General features: G+C 49.6%; 1 protein-coding gene across 1 annotated transcript in view; it reads left to right on the top strand.

Annotated features, from left to right (window-relative positions):
- Ern2 (endoplasmic reticulum to nucleus signaling 2) overlaps positions 1–17,257 on the top strand; it is a 77,788-nt gene extending 60,531 nt beyond the window's left edge. The window contains exons 8-23 of the mRNA XM_045130613.1: positions 202–303; positions 1,167–1,431; positions 3,822–3,900; positions 3,988–4,135; positions 4,253–4,374; positions 5,646–5,801; positions 6,021–6,186; positions 12,814–12,898; positions 13,093–13,282; positions 13,356–13,455; positions 13,543–13,742; positions 15,538–15,685; positions 16,064–16,191; positions 16,668–16,791; positions 16,873–16,940; positions 17,024–17,257. Of these exons, the coding sequence (XP_044986548.1) occupies positions 202–303; positions 1,167–1,431; positions 3,822–3,900; positions 3,988–4,135; positions 4,253–4,374; positions 5,646–5,801; positions 6,021–6,186; positions 12,814–12,898; positions 13,093–13,282; positions 13,356–13,455; positions 13,543–13,742; positions 15,538–15,685; positions 16,064–16,191; positions 16,668–16,791; positions 16,873–16,940; positions 17,024–17,257 (2,315 nt within the window). The remainder of the gene's footprint in view (positions 1–201; positions 304–1,166; positions 1,432–3,821; positions 3,901–3,987; positions 4,136–4,252; positions 4,375–5,645; positions 5,802–6,020; positions 6,187–12,813; positions 12,899–13,092; positions 13,283–13,355; positions 13,456–13,542; positions 13,743–15,537; positions 15,686–16,063; positions 16,192–16,667; positions 16,792–16,872; positions 16,941–17,023) is intronic.
- The last annotated feature ends 83 nt before the right edge of the window (positions 17,258–17,340 follow it).

The following is a 17,340-nucleotide window of genomic DNA, read 5'->3' on the forward strand; positions in this document are numbered from 1 at the left end:
ACATTTTACTGAACCACATCATTGAACAAGGAGCTATGGATATAGTAATAAACAACATAGGCTTGGTTAGGCCATCATGAAGATCATCAGGCCTCCAAGCTGGGTGGTTGAGAAGTCCCCGGTGCAACAAAAGGGGCAGCCGCTGGGGTGGGAAGCATCGCATAGGCGCTCCTGGTAACCTTGCTTCTGGGGACCCTTCAGAGTACACAGTTACCATGCATGACCCAAGGGCCCCAAGCCTGCGCTGGAATGCCACCTACCGTCGCTACTCAGCACCACCCATGGATGGTTCACGTGGGAAATGTGAGTGGTACCTTTCTTTGACCCCTACTTTGGAACAAAGCCCCCAGTCTAGGTAGCCCTGAGTGGCATCATGACCAAGTCCCATACATACATTGGCCCACTTGCCCCTCATATGCTGAATGACACACCCTGACCCATAATCTTTGGTGACCCCCCAGCCCCCAGGCTGACACGCACCCTGAGAAATGCCTCAGCATTCAAATTCTTCCATACTCCTAATGACCAACCCGGTAGCCTGAGGTAACTCCCTGTATCCTAAGTGACCCCAAGTCCCCTGAGCTATCCCCACAGGTTCTAACTGACCTCTACATGGTGAGATGAGGCTGACACTAAGTGAACCCCCAATGTAATTCTGACTTCCTTGTTGACATCATACCTCCTTTCCCAACTTCCTGAAAGGCCTCACAAGTGTTCCCAAGTGACCCCCTCAAGTCCTGACTCCATCATTCTACATGAGATACCATGCAAGTAACCCTGACACATCACATGTGACCCTTCTGGGCCCTCTAGCTAACCCTTTCACACTCCAAGTACCTGCCAAGAGTCCTACATATCTCTGAGCCATGCTGATGACCCACCTGAGTGAACATTGATCCAACCAGGACCAAGACTTTTCTCTGAAATGATCTAGACTGACTCTCAATTCTCTCCCCCCCTCTCCTCTCCTTAGTCAACTTTGGTTGATCCTCACTGATCGCCTCCTGCTTGAAGTGATCCCCCCATAAACTCCAGCTGACCTATATCCCAGTAACCTTCCATGTGACCGCTTTCATCCTCCATACACCTCAATGACCCTCCACCTTGGATGCCTTAGGTGTGACCCATGACAGCACTGACATCTCCCCAGCCCTCTCTCTTGACAGACATGAGCCACCTGGCATCCTGTGGGATGGGCCTTCTGCTCACTGTGGACCCTGGAAGTGGGACAGTGCTGTGGACACAGGACCTGGGTGTGCCTGTGATGGGTGTGTACGTCTGGCACCAGGACGGCCTGCGCCAACTACCCCATCTCACACTGGCTCGGGACACCCTGCACTTCCTCGCCCTCCGCTGGGGCCACATCCGGCTGCCTGCCTCGGACCCCCAGGACCCAGCCACCCACTTCTCTGCCTTGGACACCCAGCTTCTGTAGGTGTCCACACCTGGGGCCCAGGGAGTTTCTGAAGGTATCACAGCCCTGGTCCAATGGCCAGGCATGCTGTTCATCCATGACCCACTGATGCAGCTGACCCAGGTGGCAAACTGTAACCTCAAGTACTCCTAGGACCCCCTGTATGTCCACTGTCCAGCAACTGACTGGGTGAAGTCTGTCCTCAGAGACTTTCCAGGCCTCAGCCTGTTCTGATTAGAAGATGCTGCACCATGCTGATTGTCAAATGCTTTAAGTACCCACTTCCCTTCACCATTACTTTAGTCTCCTCAACTTGCAGTACCCAGAAAAAGCCTAGAAAAATCAGGGGGTGCCTATTCATTCTATCTGTTCCACAAATGCTAATCAAGCACTTACTGCATGCCACTCACTTGCCAGGCTCTGGGATTGCAACAAGAAACAATAGAGCCACTGGTCCTGCCTACAGGAAGTTCAGACAGGAACAGATGTACAAAAAGAGGCAATTATTACACAGTACAATAAAGGAGAGGATGCATACAGGCTGTGACAGCAATGTGTAGAAAAGAAACCCAAAATGAAAAGGGATAGGAGGTAGTCATGGGAAGCTTCCCAGAGGAAGGGACCTCTAAGTGGAAGCCTAAAGGACAGATAGGCAATAGGAGAAAACATGGTATGCAGGAAACAAGAAGAAAAAGAAGTAAGGCTGAGGGCTGGAGAGATTGCTCAGTTGTTAAGGCACTTGCCTGCAAAGCCTGAGAACTCATGTTCAAATCTCCAGGTCCCACATAGCCAGATGCAGTGATGCAAGCATGCAATGCCGCACATGCGCACAAAGGAGGCACACGCATCTGGAATTCGTTTACAGCAGCTGAAGGCCCTGGTGCACTCATTTTCTCTCTCTCTGTTTCTCTCTCTCCCTGCCTACTTCTTTCTCTCTCGTGCACGCACAAAATAATTTTTAGAAAAAGAGAGAAAGGAAGGAAGGAAGGAAGGGAAGGAGGAAGGGAGGGAAGGAGGCAGGCTGAGTCATAGATCTGAGCAGAGGATCATGTCTGAGGCTGTAAGTAAAGCTGGAATCTCACAGTCATTTGAAGAACTTGGGCATTTTCTTCCAAGGCTAAGGGACTGTTGCTGGAGTGATAGAGATATGCCATTCTGTTTTCATTTCAGAAAGAGCATTCTGATTGCAACAGGAACAATATCTCAGAGTGATGTAGGGGAAGATATGGACACTTGCAGGAGATTGCATTAGTTCAGGCCAAAGAAGATACTGTGGACTACAGCAATATAACTAGTAGAGGGTGAGAGGCAGTAATGTGAGAAATCAGCACAAACTGGGTGATGAGAAGGGCGTAGCACTTGTGAGCAAGGAGTCAGCGTCCACACACTCAGGTTCTGCAAGCTCCCGACACCGTCATCTTCAGAGGTTAAGAACTAGAAGAGAAGGGAGAGAGAAACCAAAGATAGGAAAGAGGGAAGCCTTGAGTCCAGCTTTTTTTTTTCCGTGTTTTATTTTTATTTATTAGAAACAGAAAAAGAGAAAATGGGTATGGCAGGGCCTCTAACCACTGCAAATGAATTCCAGACACACACATCACCATGGGTATCTGGCTTGCATGGGTTCTGAGGAATCAAACCTGGATCCTTAGGTTTTGCAGGCAAGCTCCTTAATCACTAAGCCATCTCTCCAGCCAGAGCTCAGCTTTTAAGAACTGAGCATTTATAACAGGCATGGAGGTGCACAACTGTAACCCCAGCACTCAGGAAGCTGAGGAAGGAGGATCATGAGTTCAAGGCCAGGATAGCTACATAACAAGTTTAAGGCCAGCCTGGCCTGCATAGTAAGAACTTGTCTCAAAAAAAGAAAATCAAGAAAAGGATTTTGGCTAGATGTATATTTAGAAATTGTGATTATAAACTTTGTACCAGTCAGTTTTGTTTTGTAACAGACCACTCCAGAACTTAAGGCCTAAAAACCACAAACATTTGCTGTTTTACAAGATTCTGTGGGTCTGCTAGTGACTTTCCTGATCTCTCAAGTAAGCTGCTAAGTTGGCAGAGCCAGTAACTGAGAAAGCCTCACTTATCTACCGAGTGGACTGCTTGGCCCAGGAGGTGTTAGTACAAAGGGTTCTCCATATACAGTACAGTCAGTCCCTCATGTGTCACGAAAGATGAGGCTCTGCACACAGCAGCCTCGAGTTCTGAAGAGTGGCATCAGAGGGCTGGCCTCAATGCACAGGGCCTGCTTTGTCGTCTTTGCCATTGTCTCATTGGTTAGAGCAAGTTACTGGGTCAATTCCAGACTCAATATGGAAGAAAACTAGAAATGGACATGGGCACAGTAATGCTAAAGTCATACATGGCTATCACTTACCTTGTTTATTTTTTTTTTTTCCTGAGTTAGGATGACATTGTATGTGGGGAAAGATGAAGCTGGCTTCTATGTCACGAAAGCACTGGTCCACACAGGGGTGGCCCTCGTGGTGAGAGGGGGAGTCTCTGAGTGGGCTGGAACGAGAGGGCTGGAACAAGAGGAGAGTTCACTCATGACTCCCCGTCTTCTGCTGCAGCCTCGTGGACTGGCCCTGGCCCCCATGGACGGCCCCACAACGGATGAGGTGACGTTGCAAGTCTCAGGGGAACGTGAGGGCTCCCCCAGCACTGCTGTGAGATACCCCTCAGGCAGCGTGACCCTCCCTAGCCAGTGGCTTCTCATCGGTGAGATCCCCTGGCTCACATTTGGAGTAGATGAAGATAACGCATCTGTAAGGCCAGTGTCTGAGTTGAAAGGCTGAAGTTATCGTCTGCCCTATGACCTTTGTCCTTACCACTCAGGACACCACGAACCACCCCCAGTCCTGCATACCACCATGCTCAGGGTGCATCCCACCCCAGGAAGAGAGTCTGCTGAGACAAGGCACTCAAAGAACGTCCATGCTTCAACTGTCTTCTCAGAGGTCAGTGCTGAAAAGGCAGAGGGCACGGGTGGACCCAGAAGATGGGAATGCCACTCCCGGACTTTTTCTCTGGTTGCTATGTGGTGGTGCGTTTGCTCTTATGCAAGTTTCCAGAAACCAAGCATTTATTGTTGTTGCTGCTGTTACTGCTACACATGTTAGAAGTATTAAAAATATATACTGGGTATCTAAATTGTGAAGCATAGTTCATATATTTTTCCTTATTCTTCAGTGTAAACATTGTAAAACATTCATCAAGTGAGAGATTGGAAACAGAAAACCTATAAAAGAATGATCTCCTGGGAGAGAGTTGGATAAGAAACAACAGATAGTTCAAGGTTAGAATAAATTGCTGTACTTTGAGGCAGTAATTCTCAAATCTAGTTGCTCATGAGAATCCTGGAAGCTCAATCTCTAGAGGTGAATATTTGTCTTTTTAATACCTCATTTATAAGAGAGAGAGCAAGAGAGAAGTGGCTTGTGCCAGGGCCTCTAGCCTCTGCAATCTAACTCCAGACTCGTGATCCACCTCGTGTGCATGTGCCACCTTGTGCGTCTAGCTTACATGGGTTCTGGGGAGTCAAACCTGAGTCCTTAGACTTCACAGGCAAGTGCCTTAACTGCTAAGCCATCTCTACAGCCAGAGTGTCTGTATTTTTTTAATATTTTATTTTATTTATTTATTTATTTCACAGAGAAAGAGGGAGAGAGAGAGAGAGAGAATGGGCATGCCAGGGCCTCCAGCCACTGCACACGAACTCCAGACACCATGCACCCCCTTGTGCATCTGGCTAACCTGGGTTCTGAGGAATCGAACCTAGGTCCTTTGGCTTTGCAGGCAGACACCTTAACCGCTAAGCCATCCCTCCAGCCCAAGAATGTTTGTATATACTTTTTTGTTTTTTCTATTTATTTGAGAGACTTCTCTTTTTTTTTTTTTGTCTTTTTTTTTTTTTGGTTTTTTGAGGTAGGGTCTCACTCTGGTCCAGGCTGACCTGGAATTAACTCTGTCATCTCAGGGTGGCCTCGAACTCATGGCAATCCTCCTACCTCTGCCTCCCAAGTGCTGGGATTAAAGGCGTGCGCCACCACGCCCGGCTTTGTCTGTATTTTTAATGACATCCATTCTGCTCGGTTTGGCAAGCCACTCTCCTGGTACCATGATATTTCAGCACCATTGCCAAGTCCTGCCCCACAGCTAAATGGTGGTAAGGAAGAGTTAGAGGTTCCACGGTAGGAATCACCAAGAGTAAAAGCCTCTTCATCCCCAGCTCCTGAGCCTGAGTAGGGAGGAATCTTGGGACCCAGCGCTGCATCCCGAAGAGAAAACTCCAGACTCTTATCCAGGACTGGGATCCCATGACCTGCTGGCAGGTAGCCTCGCTGCCCTCCTCCTGGGAGTCTGGATTCTCTACCTGATGAGGCAGGTTAGCCCATCCTCCTGAACTTGCCATCTTAGGGTCTTCCCAGAGGGACTGCCACTTCTCCTCTCTCCGTCCCTCACCCAGCTCACACTGCCCACTGCCTCCCTCCCAGGAGCTCCTGCAGACCCTAGTTCAAGCTCCAGTGTGAGACCGCACACATGTGGGGCTTCCTGTGGTGCAAACCTCGCTGGGACTGAGCTTTCTAAAACCCATGTCTTTCAGGAACAGCAGCAACTGGAAAAGAAGCAGCAACAGATCCCTTCAGCACCTGCAAGCCCTCCTGACATCTCGCAGGGTGCTCAGGTGCAAGCCTCAAGGGCCATCTCACAGAGCCAGAAGAGACTGAAAAGCCCCTCCGAGCAAACCCAGTCATCCTGTGACTCAGAAGGTGAGTCTGTGTGAACCATAAGAGGGAGTGTCCAGGACAGAGAAGCGGGAGGGAGGGATATAATTTGACTTCAGTTTCTTAGAAGCCACAATAGTGGAATGATAAGCCTAAATAAGGTAACAAGAGGGTGTTTTAATGGCTTTGAGTAGTGGAGCACTGTTGAGTGTCTCCCATTGTGACTTTAGCGCTATTTTCAAGACCTCTGGATGTACAGAGAATTGGGAGTTAGATCAAACTCAGTACTATCTGATTATTTTGAAGAGTGGCTTAATGCCTTTGAGCCTCAGCTTTCTCATTTGTCAACATAGGAATAATAGCACCCACCTCATTACATCAATGCATGTTGTGAGAAGTTAACATCAACATTATTATTAAGGGGCTAGAGAGGTGGCTAACTGGCTAAAGGTGCTTGCTTGCAAAGCCTGCAGGCCCAGGTTCTATACCCCAGTATCCACATAAAGCCAGATGCACAAAATGGCACATGTATCTGAAGTTCGTTTGCAAAGGCAAGAAACTCTGATACATCCATTCCCCCTCCTCTCTCTCTCTCTCTTTGTCCCCTTCTCTGTCAAATAAATAAATAAAATATTTCAAAGACATTATTATTGGGCTGGAGAGATGGCTTAGCTGATCAGCCTGGACAAGAGAGAGACCCTACTTCCTAAAAACAAAAGAAAGTAAGACAAAATTGTGTAATTATTTTTTTGAGGTAAGCCCTTCTTTTTATGCAAGAGAAAGAAAGAGAGAGAGAGAGAAGGACAGAATTGGCATGCCAGACCTCTAGCCACTGTAATCAAACTCCAGACACGTGTGCTGCCTTGTACACATGTGTGACCTTATATGCTTGTGTCACCTTGTGCGTCTGGCTTATGTGGGACCTGGAGAGTCTAACATGGGTCCTTAGGCTTTGCAAGCAAATGCCTTAAGCACTAAGCCAGCTCTCCAGCCCAAAATTCTGAAACTTGATTGAAAGTGGTATTTCAAACTACAGTCACCAGACAGCCACAGTTATCCCAAATGCACATGCTTTACCCAGCATCTGCAGCACCCCCAGCTTCCTGCAGCTGGCCTGCCTTGGCAGTGCCATGTTCTTCAGGGCTGTCCCTGTCCTTGCCAGCATTGGCTTTCCCCTTTCTCTCTTTGGGATCTCCTCTCCCTTCTGTGCAGGCTGGCGAGGGTTGGGCGCTGGCTGGGGAGAAGGAGGCTGAGCAGACCGCCTGTGGGTCTTCACCTGGGCCTGCTCTCCAGCCTTTCTGTTGGCACGGTGGTGGCAAGAGTGTGAGGGTTTGACTTTGGTGTTCCCCATGAACTCCTGTGTTCTGAATGTGTGGTCCCCAGATGACAGCAGTTTGGGAGGTGGTAGCTTGCTGGAGGAGTTGACCTTGATGCTTTGTTGGTCCCTAGCTTGCCGGTGTTAGTTCAGCTCACTCCCTGCTCCTGTTTCCCCCCGTTGTGGTAGAGGTAAAGTCCGGCCTCTGCTCATGCCATGTTTCCCTGCCGTCATGGACTTTCCCCTCGAGACTATAGGCCGAAATAAACAATTTTCCTCCCATCAGCTGCTTTTGGTCAGGTGCTCTGAGCCGGCAAGGAGGAGGAAACTGCAACGGTGGGGATGCAGGCACCGAGCATGGGGACGTTGTGGCTATAGCTCCGGTCAGTCTGGGTGTCATCCTCGCTTCTGCTTCTCTGGAGTGGAGTGTACTTGTCTTTCTGAAGACGACCCAGACTCCCTTGTCCCCATGGCAGTTCTTGTCAAAGGCCCTGTAATTTTTCACTGCTCTCACTCACTAGATCCACAACCATGGATGGCATAGGAGTTCCACCTCACGAAGTCTTCCCAATTCTTACCTAAGTCAGCAGGTAGCTGTATCCTCTGGAGAAGGGAATGAAGGAGGAAGAAAGGAGGCTTTGGACTAGGAATAGTTAAGTGGTGCACTTACCTACTAGGTGTAAGGCCTCAGGTTTAACACCCATCATCAAAAGTGGGTGAGGAGGGGCTGGAGAGATGGCTTAGCGGTTAAGCGCTTGCCTATGAAGTCTAAGGACCCCAGTTCGAGGCTCGATTCTCCAGGACCCATGTTAGCCAGATGCACAAGGGGGCGCACATATCTGGAGTTCATTTGCAGTGGCTGGAAGCCCTGGCACGCCCATTCTCCCTCTTTCTCTCTCTCTATCTGCCTCTTTCTCTCTCTGTCACTCTCAAATAAATAAATAAAAATGAACAAAAAATTTTTTAAAAAGTGGGTGAGGAGGGCTGGAGAGATAGCTCTATGGTTAAGGTGCTTGCCTGCAAAGCTTAACAACCCACGTCAAAGTGGTACATGCATCAGGAGTTTGTTTTCAGTAGCCAGAAGCTCTAGCATGCCATTCATTTCCTCTCTCTCCTTGAAATAAATTTTAAAAAAATATTTAAAATGTGGATGATGCCAGGCATGGTGGTGCACGCCTTTAGTTCCAGTGCTTGGGAGGCAAAGGTAAGGGGATCACTATGAGTTCAAGATCACCCTGAGACTATGTAGTGAATTTCAAGTCAGCCTGAGCTAGAGTGAAACCCTACCTCGAAAAACCAAAGACAAAAAAAAAAAAAAAAAAAATTGGGTAAGAAGAGCTTAAGTCCCAGACATGTCTTTGGGACACTTATCACTGGTAGTGACAGCAAATGAACCTCTCAAGCCAGGGCCTCTGAGTTTGTGTCTGTACCTTATTGGACTGGGGCTTCAAGCACATGTGGCCAGAACCAGTTCTTAACATGGGTGCTGAGGTATCGAACTCAGGGGCAATCCAGCCCTCAGGCTCTTAGACACTGAACCATCTCCCCAGCCCTCTTTCACTTTCTTTGCCTTAAACTCCTCATGAACTCATTGCTTTGGTATCTTATTAACCTCTAGACAAAACCTAGAGAGAGCAATTATCATGGAGCGTGACTAAGACCCGATGGCAGGTGGGGTCATGTAAGGATCTGTGAGAGCAGAGAAGAGACAGACAGCCCAGACTGGGGGAAATGGCAAGTGTCCTGGGTGATATCTAAGCTGACAACTCAAGGAACAGAAGGACTCACCCACTGAACAGAGACGGTGATGCACACAGCACAGACAGAAGTTCAGATGCAAGAGGGCAGGCACACTGTCCTGAAACTGCAAGTCAGGTTGCAAACCCCTGAACAAGGCTCAGCCAGGAGGATGAGGTGGATGGTGAAGTAGCCATATAGGAGAGCCAGTGAGGAGTGGTGGGGCCTGTAGCCAAGAGGGGACAGTCAGCCCACTGGTTTACCACAGTGTCTGGGCTTATCTTGCTTTTTGCTATGACACATTGGCCTAGGGCAGGGCTCACAAACTATTCGTTGACTCAGTAACAAATATTTGATACTGTAGTGTCAGTAAACTAAAATAGCACTTCTTACAAGTAGATCTAGAATGAATATGTGATCAGAAGATGTGAGGGAAAAGGAGGCTTATAGTTAGACTGGGATTGGCTCATGTGTGTGCCACTTCTCTGGAGCCCAATGTATGAAAATCTGGACCCCAGTTCAGGGACCCTGGTCTTGGCAGTCCTGGTCCTTCTATGTTGGCAGGGGAGAGAACATTCCTCATAGATGTCCTCTGCTTCACAAGAGCCAGAGAGCAGTCCTTTCCTACTCTTATTCAGCTTCCTTGGGCTTGGTTGGGCATCCAGAACTGCTAACTGGGCCACATATGCAACAGCAAGTGGACAAAATCAAGCCTGAACCACAGCAAGTATTATAGAGTGATTAGTGTATGTCAGGTACTGCCTTGCATTATTCATTCATTTGTTCATTCATTTTTTTTAAATAATATTTATTTGCACACAGAGAGACAGAGAAGAGAGAAAGAAACAGAGAGAAAAGGAGAATGGACATAGCAGGACCTCCAGCCACCACAAACAAATTCCAGATTCATGCACCATTTTGTGCATCTGGCTTTATGTGGGTACTGGGAAATCAAACCAAGTCATTAGACTTTGCAGGAAAGCGCCTTAACTGCTGAACCAACTCTCCAGTATTCCCACAATCATTTTTGAGACAGGGTCTCACCATGCAACCTAGGTTGGTCTCAAAGTCATGAGCCTGCTTCAACCTCCTAGGTACCGGTACTACAGTGTGCACCACCACACCCAGCCACTGTTCTAAACACTTCTGCACATATACACGCATACTGTATTCACAACAGTGGTGTGACATGGGTGCTGTTATAACACCTATTCTAAGGAAGAAGACATGAAGGCAGAAAGGCTTAGTAACTCCCAAACCCCAGACCCACGAAGCTACTCAGTAGAACTCATGGCTCCAGCATGGGCTCTTAGGGGGCTGCTGCAGGGTACCACCCCTGTTGGAATGCTGGCTGACAAATGTAATGCCTCAAGAGTTTCCATCCTGTGTAAAGAAGCAGAAGAGGGGTCCTGTACCCTTGGGATTTCCAGAGGTCTTGTGATGTGCACTATGTCCCCTGTCTAACACTTCTGGTGGCTTTATCAACTCTCGCCTTTGCCCTCTCTCTGTTGGAGTGATGCAGGAGGCTGACAAGTGTCTGCAGACCAAGCTTCCCACTGATCATTATTTCTGCGTGCAAGCCCTTTGTGACCACATGACTGACCTTTGTCTAGCCAACTAAGGGTACAACTGAACATCTGACTCCTCCAGTGTTTGTCCCACCTCAAGGGCACTGAGAACAGGAAAGGCAGGTACACACAGAACGGAATCCTAACAGAACCAACAAAAAGACAAAAGACACATGACAAAGAGACAATGGAAAAGAGAGGATGGAAAGGGGACCCTCCCCCAGAGCCAGATGAGCAGACATCATTAGGTTTTCAAACAGCTCTGTCCCCGCTTTCTGCCCTGGTGGAGACGGTTGGGGGGCGAGGAGGTGAAGTACTTCCAGCACCATCTTGAGGGGAGAGGGTCCACCCATGTACTCCCCAGAGGGTAGAATATGCCAGTTATGATATCTCCTGCCTTTTAGGCAAAACACAGGGTGCTGCCGAGGCATGGCAGGGCAAGGTGCCTTTTCCTCATGGTTCCCTCAGGTGATTTCCATAGGCTTTTCTGCTTCTCTGAAAACTGGTGAGAGACAAGCCAGTAGCTTTTCCTGAGCAGACTATTCTCAGTGCTGCTGAGAACTTGGGCACCATCTACAGTTAGCTGTATGAACCACAGCCCTTGGACCTGAGCAGGGCACCATCTGTCCAGACAAGCCTGGGTCAGGGAGAGAAGTTTCTCACAGGACACTCACAAGGAGGAACAGTAACCAACCATCCACACCTACAGGTCTTTGTTCACCTGAGCCAACTCTCCACCCCTCACCCTGGCCTTTTTAAGAAAAGTATCTTTTATTTATTTGCAGGCAGAGAGAGAAGAGAGAATGAGTGTGCTAGGGCCTCCAGCCACTGCAAACGAGCTCCAGATAAATGTGCCACTTTGTGCATCTGGCTTTACGTGGGTACTGGGGAATCGAACCTGGGGCCACAAGCTTTGCAAGAAAGTTCCCTAACTACAGAGCCATCTCCCCAGCCCTCACATCTTCATAGCAAACCAAGGCCTCCTCAGGGATCCCTGCTGCCCTGAAACTAGCAGCCCCCAGGCATGTAGCTATTCAATGCACACTGCTTTCCCTCTCTCTGTCTCTGTCTCTCTCTTGTGTGCGCACACACACACATGCACACACACACAAACACACACAATTTGTTTTTGAGACAAGGTCTAGCTGTATAGCCCAGGCAGGCTTCCAAGTCACAGTTCTGCTCCCACCTCCCTAGTGCTGAGGTCACATGATCACTATGCCCAGCTCAGCAGTTTTTCCTATGACCATACTCATCATTGCCTCTAACTGCCAAATTCACCTGATTTAACTTTGGAACGGGGGCTGGAGAGACGGCTTAGAGGTTAAGGTGGTTGCTTACAAAACCAAAGGACCCAGGTTTGATTCCCCAGGACCCACATAAGCCAGATGCATAAGGTGGCACATGCAACTGGAATTTGTTTGCCATGGCTAGAGGCCCTGGCATACCCATTCTCTCTTTATCTCTATCTGCCTCTTTCTTTCTTTCTTTCTCTCTCTCAAATAAATAAATAAAATATTTTAAAAGAAAGAATGGTGCAGGGTGTGGTGGCACATGCCTTTAATCTCAGCATCCGGGAGGCAAAGGGATAGGAGGATCACTGTGAGTTCAAGACCAGCCTGAGACTACATAGTGAGTTCCAGATCAACCTGGGATAGAGCGAGTACTTACCTAAAAAAAAAAAAAAAAAAAAGAATCAAATTACACCTGATGGAGGTGGAAATAAGAACAGAAAGAAGGGAAGGAAAGCAGGACAGAAGATGCCAACAGAGGACCACATAGCAAACAGCCACGCCCTCTCTCCTTATATCTACTTAATCCTCACATGAATATGGTGTGACATTAGCCCCACATCGCAGAAAATGAAGGGCACAGTGGTGAGGCAACTTGTCGAAGTACACCTGGGTCCTTGCTCTCTCGCTGACCACATCAGGCTGAGCACAGAGACAAGCCAAGACGGGGTGAATCTGGGCTGTGGCTGGCAGAGACGAGCAGGGGAGGATGGCTGTGGGCAGCGAGTGGAGACAACACTGATACCCTTACCTCTCACAGTGGAGCAGCTCACTGTGGTGGGGAAGATTTCCTTCAACCCCAAGGCTGTGCTGGGCCGTGGAGCAGGCGGGACTTTTGTTTTCCGGTAAGTGGTTATTGGAGCCTAGGCAGCAGCCATGGCATTTCCAGCCCTTCTGACAATAAATGATCAAAGAACCGTGACTCTTCCAGACTCTCACAGGCCAAGCTGGGTAGGTTGGCCTTTCTGCATACCAGTCTGACCCTTGCCTTTGCCTGTCCTCTCTGAACCTCACCTCTGCCCCCCCCCCCACCTCCCAGGGGACAGTTTGAGGGGCGGCCTGTGGCTGTCAAACGGCTCCTCCGAGAATGCGTCAGCCTGGTCCAGCGGGAGGTTCGGCTGCTGCAAGAGTCTGACAGGCACCCCAACGTTCTCCGCTACTTCTGCACTGAGCGGGGTCCCCAGTTCCACTATATTGCCCTGGAGCTCTGCCAGGCCTCCTTGCAGGAGGTGAGTTGGGAGCTCAGGGAGGGAGGGAGGTCCTTGGCTGAAGACTGACATCTTGTCCCTCATTGCTATTCAGTATGTAGAGAACCCTAACCTGGACCGCTGGGGCTTAGAGCCCATAATGGTGCTACAGCAGATGATGTCCGGCTTGGCCCACCTGCATTCCTTACACATAGGTACCAGCTAGCCCCTGCCCATCCCTGGTCTTCTTCAAGCCTTTGTATTCCCTATCCATCGGCTTGCTCTCTGCTCCCTTCTTGCAGTGCACCGAGACCTGAAGCCTGGCAACATTCTCATCGTGGGGCCTGACAGCCAGGGTCAAGGCAGGGTGGTCCTCTCTGACTTTGGCCTCTGCAAGAAGCTGCCTGCTGGCCACTGCAGCTTTAGCCTCCATTCAGGCATCCCAGGCACGGAAGGCTGGATGGCACCTGAGCTCTTAGAGCTCCTGCCCTCAGATAGTCCTGTGAGTCTGCTCGCCAGCCCTGGGCCACACGGCTCCCTCCCTGTCCCACTTCTCTGTATGACTATAAACCCACTCCTTAAGCCTGCTCCTTCATCTATTCCCAAGGGACCATCTGTCCCTTCTCTCCTAAAGTAGTCTCAGGGAAGTGTGCAGCTCAGGGGACACTAGGCAATGTTTGGGGGCATTTCCATATGCTTGACTCCTGGTATCTGATGGGTGGCCAGGAATGCTACTAAACAGTTTTTTTTGTTTGTTTGTTTTTAATATTTTATTTCAGACAGAGAGAGAGCGAGAGAGCAAGAAGGAGAAACAGACAGAATGGGTGTGCCAGGACCTTCAGCCATTGTAGATGAGCTCTAGATGCATGTGTCACCTTGTGCATCTGGCTTACGTGGGTCCTGAGGAATTGAACCTAGGTCCTTTGGCTTTGCAGGAAAGTGCCTTAACCACTAAACCATCTCTCCTTTTTTTTTTCTTTTTTTAAACTTATTTATTTGCAAGCAGAGAGAGAATGGGTACACCAGGTCCTCCAGCCACTGCAAACGAACTCCAGATGCATGCACTTCGTGCACCAGGCTTTACATAAATACTGGGGAATTGAACCTGGGTTGTTAGGCTGTAGCTTAGTTGGTTAAAGCACCTGACCAGTAGAAAATTACTGTCTCATCATATTTCATAATCATTGAACTCCAAACACCCAAAAGCTGGGTAAGGTGGCACATGACTGTCATCTCAGCATGCAGGAAGCTGAGGCAGGAGGATTCTGAGTTTTAAGCTACAGGAGATATTGTCTCAAAACACAAGCCAGGGGCTGGCAAGATGGCTTAGCAGTTAAAGGCACTTCCTTACAAAGCCCAACGGCCCATGTTTGATTCTCCAGTGCTCACATAAAAGCCAGATGCACAAAGTGGCACATGTGTCTGGAATTCATTTGCAGTGACAGGAGGTCCTGGGGCACCCATTCTCTTTCTCTACTATTTTTTTGTTTTGTTTTGTTTTTCGAGGTAGGGTCTCACTCTAGCCCAGGCTGACCTGGAATTCACTATGTAGTCTGAGTGGCCTCAAACTCACAGCAATCCTCCTACTCAGCCTCCTGAGTGCTGGGATTAAAGGCGTGAGCCACCACGCCCGGCTTTTCTCTACTATTAAAAAACAAAACAAAACAGAAAAATTAAACAATAAAAACCAGGCCAGGCCTCTCCCTCACCCTATTCGGCTAATCTGATCTAATTAACTGGGGTAGGGACCCAGATGATTTTAATGAAGACCTGGAGTCAATAATTACCCCAAATGAGCTATGTAGTGGGAAGCACAGGGAACCCCAGGACACAGTGTTATGCGTGGAAAGGAAAGTCATGGGCATAAAGGGCTAACCACTTAGGACAATCACTAGGCCAAGGCACTGCCACTCCTAAAGACAAAAGAAAGCTCCAAGTGGTAGCTTAGAAACCCAAGGACCCAGGCACTCAACTGATGTTATGAGCCTATTCAGTGCATTTTCCCAAGTTAGTAGCTAGCAGTTTAACACTGGCAAAATAAAAATATCAATTGCTAAATTCACTTGAAAAACAACTCTGCCACCCTGGCTGACAGTCAATGGAGGGCCCTGACCTGCTTGTCAGTGCCCAGCCAGCCTCAGCACTTCTACACCTGGCAGGAAGGCAGCTGGGGAACAGAAGGCCAAATGGAGGGGCAAAGGTAAATGATAATGGTGGCCTGTGATGGGTGCACAGTCCAGATGCTGCCATCTCACCACACTCAGCCATACTCACTTTCCCCTCTTCCTGCCCTGCAGACCAGCGCCGTGGATATCTTCTCTGCAGGCTGTGTGTTCTATTACGTGCTCTCTAGTGGCAGCCATCCCTTTGGGGACAGTCTCTTTCGCCAGGCTAACATCCTAGCAGGGACTCCCTGTCTGGCTCATCTGGAAGAAGAGGACCATGGTGAGTGTGTCACCATCGAGTTGCTGGAACAAAACACCTGACCACAAGCAGTGGGTGGGCAGAAAGATTTTATTTTGGTTTACAGTCTCAGGAAAAGCGTGGCCATCACCTCTGCCCACAGCAGGAGAGCAAGTCAGTCTCTGGCAAGGGGGAGCTGGCTCTAACACCTCAAAGCCTGCCCTCAACAACACAACCCCTCCAGCAAGGGTCCACCTCTTGAGTCGACATCAGCCTGGGAACAAGCATTCAGAACACGAGTTTATGGGAACATCTGATCTAAACCACCAGTGAGGGTGAACTGGCCCCACAGAGACAGGAGAAAGGATGTGTGATACTGGGCAGACACAAACCAGTTATCCCTTCCCTTCTGCCTTCCAGACAAAGTTGTGGCCCGGGACCTGGTAGAAGCCATGCTGAGCCTAGCGCCCCTGGCACGCCCCTCGGCCAGGTGTGTGCTGGCCCACCCCCTCTTCTGGAGCAAAGCCAAGCAGCTGCAATTCTTCCAGGTCAGTCTGAAGTCTTGCGAAGCCTCTCCCCCACCCCCAAGTTCTAAGTGTCAGTCCTAATAAGATGAAGTCAGCGACTAGGGGAAAACTGGAGTAGCCACTGGGCAGCCTGGAACTTGTCCCCTTAGCACTCTGGGGTCCATGCCTTTGGGCCCTTCCCAGGTCCAGCAGCCCTTGTGTGGGAACAGCCCACTCCTTTCCACCTACATCATTGCTCATGCTGGCAATGCCCCTCTGTGACCTCAAGCCAGGGCCCATGTCCGAGCTGCACATTGCTCACTGGACATAGAAACAGCAGTGCTTCCTTCCAGGTGGGTGGGATCCTGGAGGTGGGACACAGAGAAGCCACTCAGGAGCAATGGTCCTCATCATCATCCTGAGGCTGTTGCAGCCACATACTAGAGCCACACTAGACAGCACTGGCCTTGGGGCCTCTGGGACTGGTCACAAGGCTCAGGAGCTCTGTGGCTTTCTAGGATGTCAGTGACTGGCTGGAAAAGGAGACAGAGCAGGGGCCACTGGTGATGGCCCTGGAGACGAGAGGCACCGAGGTTGTCCGGAACAACTGGCACAAACACATCTCAGCACCACTGCAGGCAGGTAGAGGTTAGACTTGGGGTGAGCCCAAGGGCTTCAGGGACCCATTGGGAACACCTCTGCAGATGATTTCTTTGCCCACAGATCTGAGGAAGTTCCGGTCTTATAAGGGGACATCAGTACGGGACCTGCTCCGTGCCATGAGGAACAAGGTGTGTTCTAGAGCCTGGGTGGGACCCGGATCAGAGAAGGCCTGCCTCAGCTGAGCCAAGTGCCCTGCTTTGCCCATCCCCAGAAGCACCACTACAGAGAACTCCCGGCTGAGGTGCGCCAGGCACTAGGCCAGGTCCCTAATGGCTTCGTGCAGTATTTTACACACCGCTTCCCACGGCTGCTACTCCACACTCACCACGCCATGAGAAGCTGTGCCTCTGAGAGCCTCTTCCTGCCCTACTATGTGCCAGACTCAGATGCCAGAGGCCACAAGGAGCTAGGTAGCCAAGGCTTCAGAGGTGGGCCAAGGAGTTGAGCCTGAGGCCTTGGAAGCATCTGAAAGGACCAGCAATGGCTTGACAGCCAGAAACTGCCGGGACAGAGAAACACTGGAACCTG

The sequence above is a fragment of the Jaculus jaculus genome, chromosome 12 (assembly GCF_020740685.1).
Source record: "Jaculus jaculus isolate mJacJac1 chromosome 12, mJacJac1.mat.Y.cur, whole genome shotgun sequence".
Classification (NCBI taxonomy): Eukaryota; Metazoa; Chordata; class Mammalia; order Rodentia; family Dipodidae; genus Jaculus; species Jaculus jaculus.